The sequence below is a fragment of the Oreochromis niloticus genome, linkage group LG8 (genome assembly GCF_001858045.2).
Source record: "Oreochromis niloticus isolate F11D_XX linkage group LG8, O_niloticus_UMD_NMBU, whole genome shotgun sequence".
Lineage (NCBI taxonomy): Eukaryota > Metazoa > Chordata > Actinopteri > Cichliformes > Cichlidae > Oreochromis > Oreochromis niloticus.
The window spans coordinates 11,864,837-11,886,701 of NC_031973.2; the positions used below are offsets into that span (position 1 = coordinate 11,864,837).

Here is a 21,865-nt window from a genome sequence, read left to right on the forward strand (position 1 = left end):
TATTCATGTGCATGCAGAGAGAAAATGCAAACTATTGCCTATTTACTAAAAAGACTACAGTATTTGTTTTAAAACTTTTCAGCGCACTGAAAAGTAAAAACAAAATTGCTAAATAAGTTTAAATAAATCTGAATATGTTATCAAATTTAGCTCAATGTAAGTTAATATGAAATGAAGACAAAACACTACCAAACTCTGTGTAGCTTAGTGTATGCATTTCCTAATTTAGACAAGTAGCTAACCTGAAATGTGATTAAGTCCACGTCGCCTAAGAAGGAGCTTAATTGCGCAACAGGCTTAACACAGTAAATATTTCCTCACTGTATAGAGGGGCTGTATCATTTAGCTGTCTACAAAACAAAAACACAATCTGCTTATTAAAATGCTTTAGATTTGACACTGACATGTAATAAAAGGCGCATTTGTGCTTGCAGCAATTAGGCTTCTTGCTTACAAGCATCTCCATTAATGGGATTAAAATAGAAAGCACAAACAGCAGAAGAGGAGCAACATCTGTGTTTATTGTCAGTGGATTCATGTGGATGGGGGAGCAGTGCAGGTTAAAGTCAAGCTGCTGAAAGAAAGAATGCATGAACATTTAAAATGGTCAGAATACCTGCAGCATGTTTTGTTGTTGATTGAGCCAAGTCCAACATGAGGTATGGTGGCTCCAAGCAAACAGACCGTCCTGTAGTGTCATGTACTGTCCAAATATGAAATATGAAAATAACACAACTGTACATCTCTGACCTGGCAATGTTTATTTCAAAACATCCTACTACGTTTGAATGAGGAACCTATCATGAAAGCAGTTGATGATCTTGGATTTTTGCCCGATTTTGCTGGGCTTTCTTTTACTTTGACTTCTTAATATCTGGTTCAACAATCTTCTGTCCAGTGAGGAAATGCCAAACTCCCCCTCGGTAGAACTCATTTCCAAATGAGTAGAGGAGAGCGTTAAATATAGGATTTGTCTTTGCAATAACTGGAAGCATCTACAAGGGAAAAGGCACACAAAAAGCAAAGGTTTGAAATGATGACTGAAACTGCAACTAAGAAACCGCAACAAACCGTTAAACTAAAAGTCAACAATAATAAGAAGAAAGAGGTGTATAACCTGGTGTTTAACTGTTTCATTTTCACACATAGTGTTAGGTTGCAAAAAACAAAATAAATACATACCATTCTTAGCTTTGGAGAGACCAACTTCACATTGTCAAAGCAGGCATAGACACACATGATGACATAGGGGCCCCAGCACATCAGCAGTACCCTCAAAGGCAAACTGGTGTTAAACTGTAAAATAAAGTCCATTGTGTTACATACAACATGGCTGCAAAAACGAAAAGAGTGTGTCACAATAAGTCTAATAATAATAGTGATAACAATCTTATCAAGCTTATGTGTAGTTGCTGAAACAAGAGATGAAGTAGAGATGCATTTCAGTGGTTTCGTGACCAAAAGTATGTGGTCAAGACAAGGTTAGAATGTGGCATAACTGCTGGATGAATAATTAATAGATAACAGATCACACTTGAATAGGATGGAAACCAACTCAGAGCCTTACATGGGTTGCTTTTCAGACATTCCAACTTATGATTGCCATCTTTTTGAGATTCCCTACATGAATCGCCACCTTATCATGGTGGAGGGGTTTGTGTTTCCCAGTGATCTAGGAGCTATGTGGTTGGGGCAATTTGCTCTGGTAGGGTCTGCCATGGCAGATTGTCTGACTCCTTACCTATGACAAAAGAGTGGTACACATAACCTATGCAGTGTAACAATCCAGAGATCCTGTGCTCTCTGCCCGAGATAGGGTTACTGGGGTCCTAGCCTGGAGCCAAGCCTGGGGTACAGTCTCGAGGACAATCGTCTGATGGCCAGGCCTTAAGCCATGGGGCTTGGCTGGGGTCAGCTTGAAAAAGCAACATAGGTCCGTCCTCCTGTTGACCACCCACAGGAGGAGGAGTTCGGTGCTTAGTGGATTGACAGGCAGTCAGAGCAGAGGTCCTGGTACTCTGATCCCTGGCTCCCAAAACTGGTTTGTGGTAGATTCAATATCACCTCACTTATGAGGGACGAGTCCAAGCTGATATAGCTATAGTCGGGCTCACTCAACGTACAACTTGGGGTATGGAACCAGTTTCCTTCTCACTGAGGGGTTTGACTCTGTTCCATTCTGGAGTTTCCCTCAGTGAGAAGCCACGGTCAGGCTTAATGTTGTTCCATACTTGTATCCCTGCGGTTTGCTGCCTATGCTTTGGGGTTTAGATTAGATCCAGACTGTTGTTTGTACCTATATGCCAAATGACAGTTCAGAGGACCCAGCCTTCTTAGAGTGCCTTGGTGAAGCACTCTCCAGGACCCCACCAGAATCCTAACCAAGTGTAAGTCGGACCTATCAAAAATTATCCTGGCTAATGGTCACAACCCCCGAACGCTATTTAAATTTTTTAACTCAGTGGTCAATCCCTGCCCTGTTATGCCGCTGGTGTGCTCTCCGGCTCTTTGTGAACAATTTTTAAATCACTTCTTAGATAAAGTTTCATCTCTTAAGTCTTCGCTTCCTTTAATGTCAAGCCCTGTTTGTTCTCCTGGTTGTTCGTCTACTTTCCATCAGTTTGAGCCCATGTCACTCCTTCTCTTAAGCGTTTAGTTGAACAACTGAATAATACTAATCCTATACAAGATATCCTCCCATCTTGCATAGTTAAGGACTGCTTCGATGTAATTGGACCTAGTATTTTATCGCTATTGAATTCTACCTTACTCTCTGGCTGCGTCCCGTCAGCGTTCAAACACGCTATAGTTCAGCCTGTTCTTAAAAAAAGGAACCTTGATTATAATGATTATGTGAATTACAGGCCGATCTCTAAGCTCCCGTTCCTGTCTAAAATCCTCGAGAAGATAGTTCTTCTACAACTCCAGGCGTACCTGGATGAGAACGACATTAATGATAAATTCCAGTCTGCCTTCAAACCACATCATAGCACCGAAACAGCGTTGCTTAGAGTCCTCAACCATCTTCTTCTAATTGCTGTTACTGGACGCTCTGCGGTCCTAGTTTAATTGGATTTATCCTCGGCCTTCGATATGGTAGATCACAACATCTTATTAGCGAGGCTTGAGCATGTTGCCCTTGATTGGTTTAAATCATACCTCTCCAATAGGTCCCTCTCGGTCAACCTGGGCACCTGCTCTTCCTCCGCTGCACCTGTCTGCTGTGGCGTGCCTCAAGGATCTGTGCTGGGCCCTATTCTTTTCTCACTGTATATGCTCCCTCTAAGCGCAATCTTTGAGAAATACCGCACCGCTTTTCACTGCTATGCTGATGATATACAGATCTACTTTGAACTAAATGATGATCTTGCTTTGTTCTTGCACTGCTTTCAAGAGTGCATGCGCGAGGTCAAAGAATGGCTCTTAGCAAACTCTCTTATCCTAAATGATAAGAAAACTCAAATCGTGGTATTTGGCAGCAACGTTCCTCGTGGCCAACTTCCTGATGCCTTTGGTTTCCTTACCAGCTTCCTTTCTGACACTGTTAGCAATTTGGACGTGTTGCTTGACAGCTCGTTCAAATTCGATAAACAAGTGTCTGCTGTAGTTAGATCTAGTTTCTACCAACTGCGTCTCATTTCTAAGGCTAGGCATTATGTTCCGCATAAGGACCTGGAAAAGCTCATCCACGCCTTTGTGACCTCTAGGCTGGATTACTGCAATTCACTGTATTTCGGTCTTCATTCTGCCCTTCTTCATAGACTGCAGACAGTCCAAAATGCTGCAGCACGCATTCTGACCAGAACTGGGAAGTTTGCCTGTATCACCCCTGTTCTAGATGACCTGCATTGGCTACCAATTAAATACCGCATTCAATTTAAAATACTGCTGCTTACGTTTAAAATTACCAACAACACAGCACCGAGCTACCTTAGCGAACTCCTTAAATTGTATGTTCCCGCCAGAGCACTAAGATCATTTACTCAGTTACTCTTGGTGCAGCCTAGATCTCGGCTGAAGTCTAGAGGTGACCGTGCGTTTGCCTTGGCTGCACCAGAGTTGTGGAATAACCTTCCGATTGCGATCCGGGCGTCCGATTCTATCCAATCTTTTAAATCACGGTTAAAAACCCATTTGTTTAATCTCGCTTTTCCTGCTTGTTAATGCTTGTACCTTACTCTTAGACTTACTCTGGTTTTTTTTTATACATATCTTTTATGGCTTGTGCTTTTACAATGTCTTTATTTAATATGCATTTTATGCTACTCCTGTGTATTAGTGGCAATGACCTGTGAGTATATTTGATACTTTGCTGAGGCCTTATAATACTCATGTTACTTTTCTGTCTTTTATGTTAAGCACTTTGGTATACCGCTGGTTTTTAAATGTGCTCTATAAATAAAGATTGTATTGTATTGTATTGCATTATTTCTGATTAGTGTTGGACACTGCCAAGGCTGCCCTCTGAGCTTTCTCTCAGGGTTGGTGAGGAGCTTGGTCATTCAACAGGGATTTGGAATAGAGCCGCTGCACCTCCACATCAAAGGGAGCCGGTTGAGGTGGTTTGGGCAGACTAGGATGCCTCCTGGACACCGCCTAGGTGAGGTTTTCTGGGCTTGTAATACAGGGAAGAGGCTCTGGGGCAGACCCAGGACTGGGTCGAGAGATTATGTCTCTCATCTGGCTTGGGAACATCTGGATGTCCCCCTAGATGAGCTGGAGGAAGTGGTTAGGGTGAGGGAAATCTGGGCTTCTTTGCTTTGACTGCTGTCCCCATGACGCCCAGATAAGTGCCATGCCTTTAGCAGGCCATAATTTTCATTTTGTATATAAATGTCTCAGTATCTCACACTGTTGTAGGATTCTCTTCTTTACAACTTTTCTCCAGTTTATTGTCTGTGGACTTTAAGCAAAATAATACAATTTTGGCCCTTAACAGAAAAAATAAATAAATATGGAATATTTATGTTTTTCTTGATTTTCCTCTGTAAGTTACCCAGTTTGTTTTAATTCATAACTTTATTCTTGGAAATTAATTTTTTGCCTGAGTTTATTATCCTTCTGTACCTGATAGCTTTAATAATAATAAGGATTATTTTTATATTGCAACCATAACACCCAAACTAGTCTCACTCTATACTCAGCATACGAAACTACAATAAAGAGTGGCATGCAAATAGAAGAATGGAGAAATAATAAGCCTGTTAAAGAATAAATAAAATAAATAAGATAAAGAAAAGCACAGGTTTAAAGGTCTTGTTTCATTATGTATAAAATTAATCTTCTTAAACTCGTGGTTTGATTAGAGCCCCTTTTCCAAAATGACATTTAAGCTGCTTTCTTCTATGCAGCCAGTGATCAGACTCTTTTGTACAACTGTCCAATACTTAACAAAACAAAATATTTTGAAGGCACAATTGGATGTCCTAATACACAATGATTTTTAGTAAGACTGCAGCATGTATTACCCGGTGGTAATGGATCTTCTTGAAGTGCTTGTAGATCGAATCATAACATGAGTACATGTTAAAAGCTGGGAGCATCAGGTAGAGCACCACCAGACTCAGCATGTAGGTGATGTAGTCCCTGTTAGAAAAATATCCAAGAACAATAAAGAATATGGTAAACAGCTGTAAAAGTCTATGTACCTGTTTTCCATGTGAACTGGCAGCGATGAAAACAGAAAACTATTGTCCATGCTAAGATTATCTTTTAATATTTACACATTTACCTGTCCCCTTTGGTGTAGTCCAGCGTGCAGCACGTCCTCATGGGCTCAAAGTCATAGATGCCCCATCCCATTAGAGGAACAGCAGACCAGAAGATGGAGAGAATCCAGATGATGCTGCTGATTGTGATAGATGTGGTCCAGAAAAGCTTCTGTCCTACACAGTGTTAATTTTGTAACAGAAAAATCTGATTTAGTTTTAGTCACAAACTTCTGACGTAAGCAGAACTTAGTATTAGTCTTATTTTGGGAATCTAAACTAAATATCACAAGGTTATCACCGACAAAATATAAAGTCGATTCAGCTGACAAAAATATGAAGAAATACAAAATGTAAAAGTTTAAGAGTTGCTCCACATGGTTTACAAAGCAGCTTATAAAGCAGCTTATCCCCTGCCCAACATGAAACAAAAAATAAATAAATAAATAAATAAATAAATAAAAAGTTGTACCATTTTCCAGGGGCAGATAAAAATATGCATGTTTAAGTTTTTTTTAAGACTGACTTTCTCTGAATATCTCATTTCAATTGTGTATAAAACTCCATTAACTAACATTTTGAACACCTATTTGTAGTGCCTTTACTCACTGGTGCAGTACTGGTGATATCTGTCCCAAGCAATTGCAGCTAAGAAACTGATGGATGCCAGTATGGCTATCATCCCCTGGAAACCATGATAGGCACAACCATCTTGACCAAATGGCCAGTATCTGAAGAAGACAAAGAAACATGTGTCATACTACAACTTGCAGAAAAATGCACCTAAAATTACACAAACTTATTCTACTCATTGATGTAGAGGCTATTCTGGTCACAACCCATCATAATTCATAGGTTGTTGTAATTTGTGAAGCACAGAAAGTTTTTTTGTCATTGAGTTCTCTAATGAGAATTTAAGTTGAAAGAAGTCAAAAAGGTTCACAAATAATCATATACAGGACATATTAATGTAGATCAACACAAAATAAAAGTGTTTAAGTTGAGGAGTGTTATGACTACATGGCCATACAGTAAACAGCATAAATATATGTGACCATATCACTGATGTTAAGACAGTGGTGACAGAAAGGCCCTAACTGCAGCTTCCTAATGCGGGAGTCAACCAGTAGGGTCACCCCCTCCATAATTATGAACAATAACATCATTATCACCATGTAGGGCACATGTGAGGCAAAGCAAAAAATCAAGCTATCACCTCATTTGGTATTTCATGCAGTTTTCTTTATCATTCTGTGCACACTAAATTCAAACTGTAAATAAAATCCATAAAGCTTATACTGTGAAAAAGGAAAAGTCCCAATGTAAAAACAAATGTGACTCTGACCTTGAGGAGAATTTGGGTGAAGCATCATATGAAATATCAAATGACTAATTACACTGGGTCAGTATACACATCTGTATCATAATAAGTCGTTGTTTTTGTGTTTCATTATGTTCAACTGCACAAACTAAAAAAAGTTTGATTTCATTTTATGATAGCTGTGACACTACGAGTGCAATGGGTTGCTGGGTTCATGAAACCCATGAAGTACTTACCAATTATCCCACTTAAACTTAAACAATTGATTCAAATATTTGAAAAAGTGGTTAGCTTGATAACTGGATTTTAATTAAACATGTTGACATTTTTACAAAAAACAAAAAAATGAGAAGATAAATGCAAAAACCAAGTTGACTTTACTTAAATAAATGTATTAATTAAAAAAACCCCCACTGTGGTTTGTACAAAAACAACTGTCTTGCGTAACTCTTTACATAATAATTTTAAGGAAAAATCAGCTTTCTTAATAGGTCAAGCTGTAAATGTCTCACAACATCAGTACACATTAAGTTATATAAATAGGAAATACTAATTATTTGATAGCAAGTAGAATTGGGCTGTTTGGTCACTTTCAACCTATTTTCTTGCGAAATGTGAACAAAGTAGATTGTGGATTGGATTATGAAACCCCGAGGCTTAGTCAGCTTGTGCTGGACAGCTTAATATGAAAACTTCTGCTGAAAGATTCAGATTTAAAGTGACTGTAGAAGGCCAGGAAATACATTTCTAACAGAGCATGTTTGTTACCTGAGATAGCTTGCATAAGCAGCGGTGAGTCCATTAATATTCAAACTGAGATCAGCTACAGCAAGGTTGAACACCAGGAAGTTGCTGGGATTGCGCATCTCCCTCACCCTGAGGAAAGAAAGGATGCTGATGCCATTGAGGAAGAATCCCAGCATCCCTAAAAGTGAAAACAACGAATAAATTACGTTTCTATTATTTGGTTTCACATTTAACATCTAGCTGGATTTGTCTGCATGGCCGATCATATTGGTTTTTTTGGCCCACAAAGTGTGCAAACAACAAAATGCAATTTAAGTAGTTTTGGTTTGGAACTTTTAACATCTAACTCATTTTCAAGGATTAACCCCCCCCAAACAAAAACAAGGAATCCCCCTAAAAATATCGCTTTTCCAATTTCATTTTTGGTTATCTGGGTCTTTCCTTCTTGTATAACCATACAGCACGCTTCACTTACCGCCAACAAGGAGTGCTGAGCCAAATGTAAACATGTCAAACTCCGTGAATCCCTCCGGTAACGTATATGTTGCCATGATGAAGCGCACAAATTAGACTTTGCACAAAAGACGAGTCGTTTTCCTGCAGCGTAGCCACCCACAGTCTGTGCCACAATAAGGCCTTATAAAGGCGCTTTCACGTGAAAAAGCATGGACGCGCTAATCTTAGCAAACCCCTCTTTACAATCCCCCGAAGAATGTCCTAACAAGCAGACTTCCTGCACACTTTCTGCAAGTGAGTGGTTGCAAACACTTTCTGCGCAATTCTGTCATCTAAAGGCTCAGAAAGTTTATTGCCGTACACTCAGTGGTGAGACCAACCTACAGCTTTTTGGTAAGCGATAAGAGAAAGGAAACATGGGAAATGTTGTCTTTTAACTAAAAAGAGTAGCGTACTCTTACGCAGACTTTGACCGGCAGTCTGTGCAGTTACACTGATAACTCTTAAATGCACTTTAGGACTCACCCCACCGATTGGGGTGGGTATAAGAAGACAAGGTGAAGCACAGACTAATGTAATAATGGTGTATAAACACATGGGGAGTGGAGAATAGAGGTGGGCGGATCTATGAAATTTTTGGAAATGACAAAAATATACCTCGAACATGCACTTTTTGTGTTGACCGTCCTTTCTGTTTTATTTATAGTAAATAGCACATTCAAATTACAGACATTGACCCAAAGTGCTTTGGAAAAAGAGACCTTTACATTCCAGGTTCCCAAAAAACTCCCTTTAAAAATATATGAAAAGTCTAAAGTGTGTTTTCTTGTCCAAAAAGGTTGAATCTGTTCATCTGGATGTAGCATTTTCAGTGGGAGAAACATTTCATCACTCATCCAAGTGACTTCTTGTGTTAACTAAGTATTGTGGAAAGTACTTATTATAAGCCTAAAAAGGAAAGTTTTCAGACTCATCTTAAAAGTAGAGAAGGTGCCTTTCTCCTGAATTAAAACCGGGAGCTGGCTCCACAGGAGAGCAGCGTAAAAGCTGAAGGCTTTCCTCCAATTCCACTTTTAGCTCTTTTCGAAAATCACAAGGCAGACTGCACTCTGAGAGCAAAGTGCTCTGTTAGGATAACAAGGTAGTATGAGGTGTTCAAGAGCTTGTATGTGAGAAGAAGGATCTTAAATTCAATTCTGGGTTTAACAGGGAGTCACTGTTGGGTTTTGGATTAACTGGAGGCTTTTCAAGCAACTTTGGGAACAACCCAAAGTTGCTTAAAAAGCCTGATAATAATGAAATACATTGGGCCAGCCTACAAGTAATGACTGCATGAACTAGTTTTTCAGTACCACTCTGAGCCAGGATATTTCTATTTTTTAGCAATACTGTCCAAATGAAAGAAATAAGAATGAGATATTTGTTCAACATGTGCACTTAAGGACATATCCTAATCACAAATGGCTCCAAGATTCCTCAAAGGGTTACTGGAGGCCAAGGTAATGTTATCCATCTGGTTAGACGCCATGTTTCCAAGATTTTTAGGACACAAGGGCCTTAGTTTTGTCTGAATTTAGGTGAATAAATTTAAAGGTCATCCATATGACTCAATCATGTCTTTAAGACATTGATTTGTGCCATCTGGCATCACGAATAGATATAACTAAATATTGTCTGCATGGCACTGAAAAAGTATGCAGTGTTTTATAAGAATAAGGAAAGCATGAATGATATAAATAGTACTGGTTGTGGCACAGAACCCTGTGGAACTCCATGACTAACTTTCATGTGTGAAGAGGACTACTTTAGATCAGCAAGTTCAAATCTATCAGATAGATACCACAGCAGCCCATCTACTTTGATACCATTGGTGTACTCTAATCTCTATTGTAAATTATTGTGATTGGAGGTATATAATGCTACTGAAGTTTAGCAAGACAAGTGAAAGATCACAAAAAAAACCTCCATTAATGCTGTTTCTCAGAAAACCAAAAAGTTTTATTGTCAAAAGCCAGTACCCACTTTCATGACTACATCAGGCTATCTGTTTTCCAGACCAGCCTACACATCATTTTCAGGAACTAGACCTCGTTTACCTTCAGAACTGTTTTAATTCTTTTTGGCATAGATTCAGAAAGGTACTGGAAAAAATCTTTAGAGATTGTGGTCCATATTGACAAGATAGCATCATAGTTGTTGCAGATTTATTGGTTGCACGTGTGGAATTACAAATCTCCTGTTCCACCACATCCCAAAGGTGCGCGCTAGCCACTTGTACCTACAATCCTTTGTGGTTTTACCCCGGAAACGACGTCACATTTTCGATCTCCATTGAGATCTGGTGACTGTGGAGGCCATTTGGATACAGTGTACTTGCTGTTATGTTCAAGAAAGCAGTTTGCGAGGATTTGAGGATCTGTGACATGGCATGTTGTCATCCCATGTCACAGCTGTCCTAAGTTACCTTTAGCTATTGTGGCAGCCTAAAACTTTTAAAATGTAACATTTGGGTAGTCTGATTGCACCACTAAGCTTGCCACAGATTACCACAAACTCATTAACTAAGAAGTAATGAAGTGTCCCAATGGACTTATAATACCCTTTTCTAAACTGTCCATATTGTCTTTTCTGTAAGCTCTGTCCATACTCACATTCAGCGCAAAAAAAAAAGCTATGACATGTGTACTTGTCATCTGCTGGCATCTGCTGCTCTGGACACATGGGGCGGTGGAAATGCCAATATTTCACAGATAAATTGACAAGTTGGAGCAGCTGAATCACATCGCAGAATATTTGTGTGCTGCCCTCAATCCCAGCAAAAGGCCTAGCAAGGTGTTTGTTAGAAGCTGGTGGAGCAGTGTGACGCCATTCAGGAACATAAAGCAATGCCAGTTTCTCAATTCAGAATATTTAATAGCACAATCTGTTAATCTGCTGGGGCTGAGTGTGAAGAAAATAGGCTTAAAATATGAGCATTGAAGTAACTAAAGAGCATTTTGAGGTTGTTTTAGTCCAACAGCATTTACCAGCTGCATTACAACCTGCACTGCCAGACTTAACATAATGCCAGAGATCAGGACTGTAGCTTTGTTTAATTTAACTGTTTAATTAACATCATCTCAGTCAGAGAGTATTCGTCGTGTTTAGCTGCATAAAACACAAGGCTACAACTGACCTGAATGCCCCTCTAGCTGTGATTTTTTTTAAAACTCCCTGCAAAGGCTAAACATTGATCCGTTGACAAATAGTTAATTACTGCAGCATAATCTGTTGGTTTTGCAATGAAACAAAGGCTTTATTGTTGAAACTCAATTTGTACAAATGACCAGGAACTGAAAGCATTTTTAAAATATATTTCCTAATTTAAAACTAGAAGCAGTTAAATGTGATAACTCCTATTTTCTCGACACTGGTCTTTTTCTACCTTTTTCTCATAAACAGCTCAGATGGAAATGCCCCCCACCCCAGTGCACATACACGCGCCAATATACTGTATTTACATATAGCATTTACTTTAGGTATTGTACTTGCAGGCATGTGAAAAGAAAAGTTTTTACAGGACTCTGCAATCCTGTGAAAAACTAAGAACACCCAATGAGCAAGAGCTTGTAGAACCACCGTTATAAACAATAATAGTAATAGTTTTCTGTGTGATTTTATGAGTCTCTCATGTTATTGTGGAGGAATTTTATCCCACCCCTCTTCAAAACAATACTTCAGCTCACTGAGGTCTGCAGACATTAATTTCTTCACAGCTTTCTTGAGGTCCTAACACAGCATTTCACTTTGACTGGGCTATTGCAGCATCTTGATTCTTTTCTTTTTCAGTCATTCTGTTGTAGATTTGCTCGTGTGCTTGGGATCATTGTCCTACTGCATGACCCAATTTCAGCCAAGCTTCAGCTGTCGGACAGATGGCCCCAAATTTGACTGTAGAATACTTTGTATTGCTTGGTAGACAGAGGAGTTCATGAACTGGTCAAGGACAAGATTTCATGAACTGTGCATTTTGGCAAATATCTTTCCTTCCCTGTCGAAAGGATATTGTATTAGAAGTCTTATTATTTCTTTAGTGTGCAGGCTGCCATGTTCTTTTTTTTTCTTTTTCTTTTTTTTAACATAGAAAAGGCTTTCTCCTTAAAATTTGTTAGCTGAATGATCCTGATGAGCAAACTGCCAAAACATCTGCTTTTATAGAGGTACTCAAACTTGCTGATTGTGACTAATCAAGAGCATTTGACTGTCAGCCCCTTGCTGCTACTTGCCCTCTTAATTCTTTTGTTTTCAAATAAAATCTATGCATAGAGTCCTGTGAAAACGGAACATGTTTTCTTTTCCATAATGTAGAGAATTGTTTCCATTTTGACTTAATATTTTTTTTAAATTAATAACTGCATTTATTTAAAATGTATATTTTTGGTAATTAAAAATGAAAAATGTCATTTTGCATCAGTTTCTTTCATTATTATAACACTTTCTGTTTGGTAGATCATATTCTTGTAAATAAATCTTAATTGCAATAAAGGCATTATTAAAACATGCGCCTTACACCCCGATCCAAGATGTGGGGTCATATGGGGAAATGTTACAGGGACAGATGCGGGGTTGGAGGTTTTCCTGTCTGGGACAGCCCTCTTGAAAGAAATGGAACAAAGTTGTATTATCAAGAGACTGAGAGATGACTGGATTAAGGGATTTGAAAATCCTGCCGGGCAGCCATGTCTTTAAACCTCTTTACCTGTGAAAAAAACCCTCAGACTGTGACAATACATCTGTCATCCACAAAGTATGTCATACTCAGATAGCCTACATATAATGATGTGTGAATACATGTATTAATGGCACAGAGAAAAAATAAAATATCACAATGCATGATGAAATCCAAGGTTTTATTAATGTTCGTTTGGGGGGAAGTAGATTCATGCAGTCTTGGAGAGATTAGAAATTCTCTCCATAAGAAAAACAGTTTTAAAATTGTATTCAAACCCACTGATTACCTGGATGGAGACAGGCAGTATACGTGTTTAACAATTGTTTACTCTCAGTGACTCCCCACTGCCATCTAGTGGTCGCTCACTGCTACTATTTAACTACAGTCTGTAAATGAAGTTTATAACAAAAATGACGGTTTGAGGACATTTAAACCTAATCGAGAGGATTTTTTGTGGTTTCATATCAGAATTTATTCAGTTTATTTGTTTATTTGGTGAAACTTGGTCGGTTTACGTGGAGCAGAAATCGTTGAGATGGATAAAAAGGATAAGATAAGAATAACCTTTTAAATGTGTTCAGATATTGCCCCCTTTACTCGAAGAAAAAAGAAGCAAGTGCTCGCTCAGGTATGGTAGATTTAGCGATTGTAGTTCGTCCACCTGCTACTTTTTATTATCCTATAATTGCAGGTCGTTGTGTCATAACTGTCCATCCAATCATTGCTTGGAAAGTATGTCTAAGAATGAAAGCGAAAACTCTGTAACCTATCAGCTTCCAGGAAGCAATAGCCTAATCGTGTGAATGAAAATAACCCAAGTCCTTCTCTAATCCCTGCCTATCCTTTTTATCTCAGGATTCAGACCAGTCGGAGCAGAGTGGATCTGTGAGCGTGCAAATCACCACGATGCATCCCGCGTCCCGTTAGACCGAGTAGCGGCGCGTGCTTTGTAACTGTAGTTTAGTTGCACAGTGTTCAGTAGCTTGCAAAATGAGTCGACATTTTCCTGTAGCTTTTTATTTGGCTTTAGTTTTTCTTCCTCTGATGAGCAGTTCGTGTCCTGCCCAGTGCAGCTGTTTCTTTCACAAACTAAGCGACGGATCAAAAGCGAGGTAAACTCTGTCAATTGAATTCAGAGCACAATTGTATTATTATGGTTTGCGGTAAAAGTGAGAATATACCTTTGCTATATTCAGTGACTCCGTGTGCTGGAATTAACTTGGATTTGTTCCTTAATCCCATTTGCTTATAACTCAAAAATAGTCTGCTACGTTTTTTCTTTAACAAACTGAACTTTTTAAACTTATTTTTTATTTAAAACTAACGTCTAAAATATACTTTCATCTTGAATTTAAAAGTATCTTTAATATTGTTACTGCTACATGTTCTTCACAGGTAGTCATATTTTTATTGTTATTTTCTTGCAGAAGTGTTCTTTGCAATGATCCGGAGATCAAAGTGGTTCCTCAAAATTTCCCCACCGACACGGCAAAGCTCCGCATTGAGAAGACGGCAATCACACGGATTTCTAGCAGCACCTTCCACTACCTCAACAGTCTGGAGTTTCTCTGGATGTCTTTCAATTCCCTGAACTCCCTGACTCCTGACAGTTTCCGGGGTCTTTACAACCTTAATGAGCTCAGGCTGGATGGCAACTCCCTTACCTCCTTCCCCTGGGAGTCTCTGACAGACATGCCAAACCTGAGGCTCCTCGACTTGCACAACAACAAGATCTCCAGCATGCCCGCAGAAGCCATGATGTATATAAGGAACATAACCTATCTGGACTTGTCGAGCAACAGTCTCACAACCGTTCCTGGTGAAATTCTCACAATGTGGCTGAGTGTGAAGCCACCCCAGGACGCTGATTCTTCTAAACTAATACTTGGTGAGGACTGAACTTTGATGTATTAAGATTTCTTTGTAATCTGCCTTATATGAAGCTACTTCTTTAGAGCTCAGTTAGGGATTAGTCTAAATATACTGTATGTGCAGTGTGTCAACTTGTTAGGCTAATTATGTTTATTTATACTCAATCCAAGGTAATGGTCTAGTCTTAAAATGACTCAATGTTGGATAAAAGAACTTAATGTATTGTTTTCACTAATAAAATCTTTCTACATGTTCCTCTGCAGGTCTTCATGATAACCCGTGGCTGTGCGACTGTCGACTCTATGATCTGGTTCAGTTTCAAAAGTCCCCCTCGTCCTCTGTGGCTCTCATTGACACTCGACTGAGATGCGCTGATCCCGAGAGCCTATCAGGGGTTCTTTTCACTGAAGCGGAGCTGCAGAGGTGCCAAGGCCCTCGAGTGCACACGGCTGTGGCTCGTGTTCGGAGCTCACTGGGCAACAATGTGCTGCTGCGTTGCGGCACAGTTGGAGTCCCCATCCCAGAGCTGTCCTGGAGCCGCGCTGATGGCAAGAAAATGAACGGCACCGGTGAGTTTTGCTGAATTTGTTCCAGATCTGCTTAGATTTGATTTATTTCTGCACAAGTGTCAATGAGATTAAAGTTATTCTTTTTTGTCAATCTGCTTATCTCTGTGGATCTCTACCTTTTTGTTTTTTCAGTTCAACAAGAGATCTCAAAGGAAGGCATCATTTGGTCGATTCTGAGCGTGCCTGCTGTCTCCTACCGGGATTCTGGGAAATATGTTTGCAAGGCGACCAACTTTGTGGGCACGGCAGACGCTGTCATCTCCCTGGTGATCACAGATTCCTTTCGGTCAGAAGAAGCAGGAGGTGGCGGTGGTGGTGGTACTTCTAAGAGATCAAGGGGGAAGAAAAATGGTGGCATTGGCAGAGCAGCATACCAGGAAAAGCTTATTGCCAGATACGTTCCTCCACCTACATCTACAGCTGCACAGCCCATCATCGAACCTCTTAATGGCAAAGGAGTGACTGGGAAGTATGAGATTGAGAGCTACAGCATCTCTGATGGTGTTTCTCAGGGACGAGGCAAAGGTTCAGATGCTCAGAAGCCACTGGACGTGCAACAGGATGCTTTAAGTAACTTATCGGCCAATGCCTCATCGTTACAGCAAGCTCCTGAGAAAAGGATAGTGCGTTCTGTAAAGGTGATTGGCGACACTGACCATACTGTCTCTCTGAACTGGCGAGCCCCTACAGCCACAAATACCACCGAGTTTAGTGTCCTATATGCTATATTTGGTGAGAGAGACATGCGTCGAATCAATGTGGGCTCTGGAAGAAATAGAATCACAATTGACGGCCTTGTGCCAAAGACAAAGTACATTGCCTGCGTTTGCGTCAAAGGTCTGATCCCAAAAAAGGAGCAGTGTGTAATCTTCTCAACCGATGAAGCAGCCAGTGCCAGTGGCACTCAGAAGCTCATTAATGTGGTGGTGATAACGGTGGCATGCGTGATTGCTGTTCCTCTTACACTGATTGTGTGCTGTGGGGCAATAAAGAAACGTTGCCAAAAGCTGCTGGGGAGGCAATCCAAAGAAATACAGGACTCGTACGTCACGTTTGAGACCCTCGGCCCTGGGACCAAAGCTAAGGGGATGGAAGGCGAGTATCTAACGAGGCTAAATCCTGACGAATCCAACAGGCTGCTCTCAGCAAGATCTAGTGTTGACTCAGAGGCCACAGCCAGGACTGAAGGGCTACCTAATGAGTACTTCTGTTAAAACCAAACGTATGCCTCATTTCCCAGAGGATGCACTTTGCACCGCTGTGCTCCACTGTTAGAAAGATTCAAATGATCCTCTTTCTAAAGGGGTATCCAGAGGACACTTGTAGCTCTTTTAGGACTGGATCTATTCAAATAAATTACAGCCTTGTGGGAGTAAAAGCTACCATTCATTTGGTGGGAAGCAACAAAAAGGGAAAATATACACAGTAACACAATTGTAAATTTACAAATGGTGTAAAAATAACTTTTTTTTTATTTCATTGTGCACTTTTAACAAAAAGAGGAAAATCTCTTGATGCCCTAAACTCTCTTAAACCCAATACATTCACTTTTCTTTGTTTTTCCTAAGATTTAACTTATGCTTTGTGTGAAAATCTTTATTCTACATGTATTTAGGGAAACAACAGTTTATTTAGTCTGTTTTATATGTCAGTATGATGTGAGTGTGCCAGGTCTACTGTTGGGTGAAAAACCTGAAATACAGTACATTTTGTAACGTGTAAATATTTGTAACCTAAAATATATGTGTATGTATGAATGTACTGCATAAAAATAAATATTTTTATATTGATTTATGCTTACTTTTTTCCAACATCTTTACTTTCCCGACACAACGACACATATCCCCTGTATCTATAAACTGCTACAAAACATGCTTAAACTAAGTAAATACAATTAATTAATACAGCTGTAGGCAAATCCGAGGCAGTTTTTGTAGCATTAATATATGAATGACTACAGTTGATACATATAATGGCATAACTTTTGACTGATATTCATATTTTCCATTGGATCAGTCTTTATCATTTTGATTATGTGTGCTCATGAGTGCTCCAGCATCTAAATTGCCTACTAGTACAGTCTCTGTATGATTAACTCAGCATTCAAGTTATGTGAAAGACATTTCCTGAAATGCTGAACACGTGGCTAATCTGTTTATCTGTTAAATTATAATGCTATAAAAATTCTGGGTATTAAAGGATATGAAACTGTGTGAAACTGCAGAGCTATGGTGTAGATGTTTGTTTTCACACTTGCTTTGGTATATGCTGATTTGGCCTTTATCAACCTGAGAGACAAACTGTTTAGATTATTGAGGTCAGTCCTCTCCAGACATCTGTCTCTGTCTCTGTGCAGCCCTCCCTCTCAGCGTTGCTAAGCCTGACGGGCTCCGGCCCACTTAACACAGATGGGCCTCCTGTCATGTCAATGCTGCTGCTTTAGCGGGGAACAAATAAATTAAATTAGTCTGATGCAAAGCATTTTGGGGTCATACCTGAGACAAAAACTACAATCAAGCCGAACTCATAGCTCTCGACTGAAAAACACTTGTGAATGTTAACTTTTTATGTCCTTTTGAGAAGATCTAACATTGTGTTTAGAAAAAGTGGACCATTGCTATAAATACACCTGTGTCTCACATGTCATTTGGCCTCTTAAGGGTTACGTCAAGGGAGATTAAGGTAATGGGCTTTCTTTCACGCAGCCCATGGGCATGTCCTGCCCTGACAGGCCTATTTCATATGCTTCTCTAGGATCATGGACGCCTTTTATGCCACATTGCATATCACTTTGGTATTCCAGTTCATCTCTTTTGGATCGTCAACTTGTTTGTTCGGTTGCTCCTGCACAGATGATATCTTAGGAAGGTAAGTGGCCACTAAAAATATACTACATTGTAAAGCTAGGTTGTATATTTGCTATAAGTCTGTCCTCATTTGAATAAGTTAAGTGTAGCAATAAACATAACTTATAGCATGACTAGTGTGAAATGCCCAAATAAACACTATCCAAAATTTGTGTTTAAGCTAAGTGTACTACACCAGTATCTTTGTATAGCACAAATTTTCTTGTCTGTCATTTTAGGTCTTTACTATGTATGGAAACCTCCATGGGAGAAATCCCAGTGGACATCCCACATGATTACATTAAAATCAGAATTGAAAAATCCCACCTGACTGAGTTACCCCGAGAATCCTTCTCAAAAGTGCCTGCCTTGGAGTTCCTCTGGCTAAATTTTAATGAGATCGCCCTGATGAACATGAAAAGCCTAGAGGGGCTCGCTAACTTGACTGAGCTAAGGCTACAAGGGAACAAGCTGACTTCAATACCATGGACAGCATTTCAGGATACACCAAAACTCAAGATTTTGGACCTTAAGCACAATCACCTGGATGTGCTACCCGAACATGCTTTGAGATATTTACCTGCACTGACCTACTTAGATTTATCCTTCAATCAGCTTAGTGTCATAGCAAAAGAAGTCTTCATTAATTGGCCCCTTTTCCAAATAGCTGAGAAAGCCTGGGCAAAAGAAGGGATGGTGTCAAATGTGGTTTTGGGGCTGCATGATAATCCCTGGTTGTGTGACTGCCGTCTCAAAGGCTTTGTGGAGTTCATCAGGGCAGTCAGCCCTCCCATCATCCTGATGAACTCTTATCTGATGTGTTCAGGTCCAGCTCTCAAAGCTGACAAGTTTTTCCACGAGATTCAGTTAAAATCATGCATGAGGCCAGTGACCTCTGCCCCAGAAACCAACATCACTTTACCTCTGGGAGCAAATGCAACCCTAACATGCTTAGTGAAGGGCAGGCCAGAGCCGACCATTCAGTGGATGTACAGTCTGAAGATTATAAGAGGATTTGTTGGTAAGATTTTTTTTTAATCACTACCATCCATTAAATTGTTGTGAACCTGCTGTTGGAGCACTTAGCGAGGTATATATATTGAACTCCTAGGCTGCAGTGTTTTGAAAAGATATAGGGACAATACTTACAGCATAATACCAGAATACCTGAGCATGTCATTACCAGGTGAAAAAAATCCTGTGATTTGCTCTGATGCTCTGTTTTCACCTTGCAGCATCACAGACAAACATCGATGAGGAGACTTTCTCTTCCCAGCTCCTGATCCCCTCTCTTCATCTGGCAGACCGAGGATTCTACACCTGCATGGCCAACAATTTCATCGGCAACTCCTCTGTCAACATTACAGTTAACATCGCCTCTACTGATTCCTCCCTTCCTCTCCTACCGCCTGTCCCCATGCTGTCATCTGAGGAGAATGCCTACATCGATATACACATAGCCAAACAGACAGTTTATGGAATCACCCTAGAGTGGCATGCAGCAACCGAAAACCCAGCAGAAACTTGGTTCACCATCCACTTTGGCAAATACGATTCACCAAAGAAGGAAATGATCTACATTGGCCCGGGCATCAACAGTTACTCAGTCAGTAATCTGCTTCCTGTCACCAAATATGAGGTGTGTGTGACCCTGAAGAACCACCCACCAAGGGAAGGTCAGTGCATTGTGTTTGTAACAGGAAGTGACATTAGTGAGATGGAGCAGAAAGAAAGGTTAATCCACATTATAGTTATTGTGTGCGCAATGGTGCTGGCTGTGCCGGTTGGCATGTATGCCTGCACCACAGAGGCCAGGTTCAGCTGTGTGGACCGGTGTGTGGATCTGTGGAGGATGCACAGAATGCATGATGATAACCTGCAGGAGGGGGCGAGGCAGGGCACTTTTGACAGCCTGCAGGCGACCAGCGATGAAGCTTTGTGCAAAAGTTCGGTGGAAAAGCCAACAAAGAGACGGAAGTCTGAGGATAAGTGCAAAGGAGGAAGTGCAGCTTACCTGTACTAGCATCAAAGTCAAGAACTGCATTCATAATACATTTCTACATTAAGTTTATTTGTAGTTTAAGTTTGTGCCTCTAAATGTTTGTGTTACGTTTGAATCACAAAGCTAGGTATACTATTTTCTAAAATACATGCACCATTATTTTTCTGGTTCACTCCAGAATCCTTGAAGACTCTTCTGACCACGTAAATAAAAACATAAAAAAAACTTAAAAAAAACCTTTGAATTTTACATTTATTATGTGGTAAAATAACATATTTGTTCATGGGGTAAACATTTATTCCCTTTCAGTGTTGGACTTTTCTTATAATTCCTCTTTTTGATTTTGCTGCTTATATAAACTCATATGCACACATCCACTTTGAATGTATGTATATTGCAAGCTGTAACCTGAAAATGGAGATGCCTTTCTTCCTTGTTAAATGGAGGGTTTATTTTCTGTTTTAGTGTCACTTTGTGAAATTAAAAAAAAATCATGTGTAATTAAGTTATCATGCAGTACTGCAATATGATGTTGTGGATTGTACGTGTGTTTCTGGCCTGCTTTGATTTACTTTGTCTTGAAAATGTTTTTAATCTTTTTGTGTTTTCTCTTAAGGACTGCAGATTTATTATGACTGAATGAAATGCGTTTGATGTGGATTAAAAAGAAGTCAAAGACAAACGCTGAGACATACTCAGATTTTTTAACACAATCACTCAGAGGATTTGTTACGTAAGCTGTATTTTCCCATGCATTTATACATACACTGTTAAGCAGATTAAAGCGATTTTCTATCTGAATCCTAGTCAGCAGAACATGATATTTCCATTTAATGCCTCTGAGCTGATTGTGTCCACACAGTGACTGTATTTTCACATGATTTTTACATGTGCATCAGTTACTGCATATTACAATAATTTTCTGTTTTAATAGATAAATAAAACAATTGAAACATGCTCTCATTTAGATAATATATTAATATATAAAATTGGATTAGATATGAAATGTATATTTTTTCCAGACATAGTTGTTTCAAGGAGTTACAAACCAAAAGGTGATTAATTGATTAATATATTGATTTAATATAATATATACATCCCAGTTAAAAAGAAAGTGATGCTATATGAAATGTAGGGACAGTAGTAGTAAAAGACTGGAAAAGTTATGTAATGCTGACTTTTCTTTTTCTTCTTCTTTTTTGTTACCCGTTTTTCAGTATAACAAATTATTCCAAATAAATGTATTCCTAAATACAAAAAACAAGGCTAATTCATTTTAGTGAAGGTTTTGCTTATTTTAGCAGAACAATGGGAAACCTAAATGTACATTCATTATATCAACTAGTACATGCCCATGCTACAGTAACTTTGTGATTTTAGTGTAGTTTTAGGTGGTTTCTAGGCCACACAAAACATTATAATATTGGAAATCCAGGATATGGGAGATCCAATATTATAATGTTATTGGATATAGGATCTACAGGAAAGCATTTGATGGAATAAGTCATCAAAGAAAAGGTGTGATAGGCAGAGATGAGAAAAAGTAGACAGGAATATAGAGAGACCAGGCATTCAGCAAAGATAGAGGAAAAAGGCTTATAAGAAGGTTTTGAAAAGGACTTGTACTAGTTGG

General features: G+C 39.4%; 3 protein-coding genes across 3 annotated transcripts; 2 read left to right on the forward strand and 1 right to left on the reverse strand.

Moving 5' to 3' along the window:
- Nucleotides 1-500: 500 nt before the first annotated feature.
- rgrb (retinal G protein coupled receptor b) lies at nucleotides 501-8,645 on the reverse strand. The gene is made up of 7 exons (XM_003441787.5): nucleotides 8,252-8,645; nucleotides 7,798-7,954; nucleotides 6,318-6,439; nucleotides 5,732-5,885; nucleotides 5,469-5,586; nucleotides 1,183-1,296; nucleotides 501-995 (listed from the first exon to the last, which is right to left on the reverse strand). The coding sequence occupies exons 1-7, from the start codon at nucleotides 8,325-8,327 to the stop codon at nucleotides 855-857; spliced, it is 882 nt and encodes a 293-aa protein (XP_003441835.1). The 5' UTR covers nucleotides 8,328-8,645; the 3' UTR covers nucleotides 501-854.
- Nucleotides 8,646-13,777: 5,132 nt separating this feature from the next.
- On the forward strand, nucleotides 13,778-17,147 carry lrit1b (leucine-rich repeat, immunoglobulin-like and transmembrane domains 1b). The gene is made up of 4 exons (XM_003441788.5): nucleotides 13,778-14,055; nucleotides 14,371-14,831; nucleotides 15,079-15,384; nucleotides 15,517-17,147. The coding sequence occupies exons 1-4, from the start codon at nucleotides 13,934-13,936 to the stop codon at nucleotides 16,596-16,598; spliced, it is 1,971 nt and encodes a 656-aa protein (XP_003441836.1). The 5' UTR covers nucleotides 13,778-13,933; the 3' UTR covers nucleotides 16,599-17,147.
- An 890-nt stretch (nucleotides 17,148-18,037) lies between these two features.
- Nucleotides 18,038-21,033, forward strand: LOC100701077 (leucine-rich repeat, immunoglobulin-like domain and transmembrane domain-containing protein 2). The gene is made up of 3 exons (XM_003441902.5): nucleotides 18,038-18,252; nucleotides 18,470-19,251; nucleotides 19,466-21,033. The coding sequence occupies exons 1-3, from the start codon at nucleotides 18,143-18,145 to the stop codon at nucleotides 20,251-20,253; spliced, it is 1,680 nt and encodes a 559-aa protein (XP_003441950.1). The 5' UTR covers nucleotides 18,038-18,142; the 3' UTR covers nucleotides 20,254-21,033.
- Nucleotides 21,034-21,865: the final 832 nt, after the last annotated feature.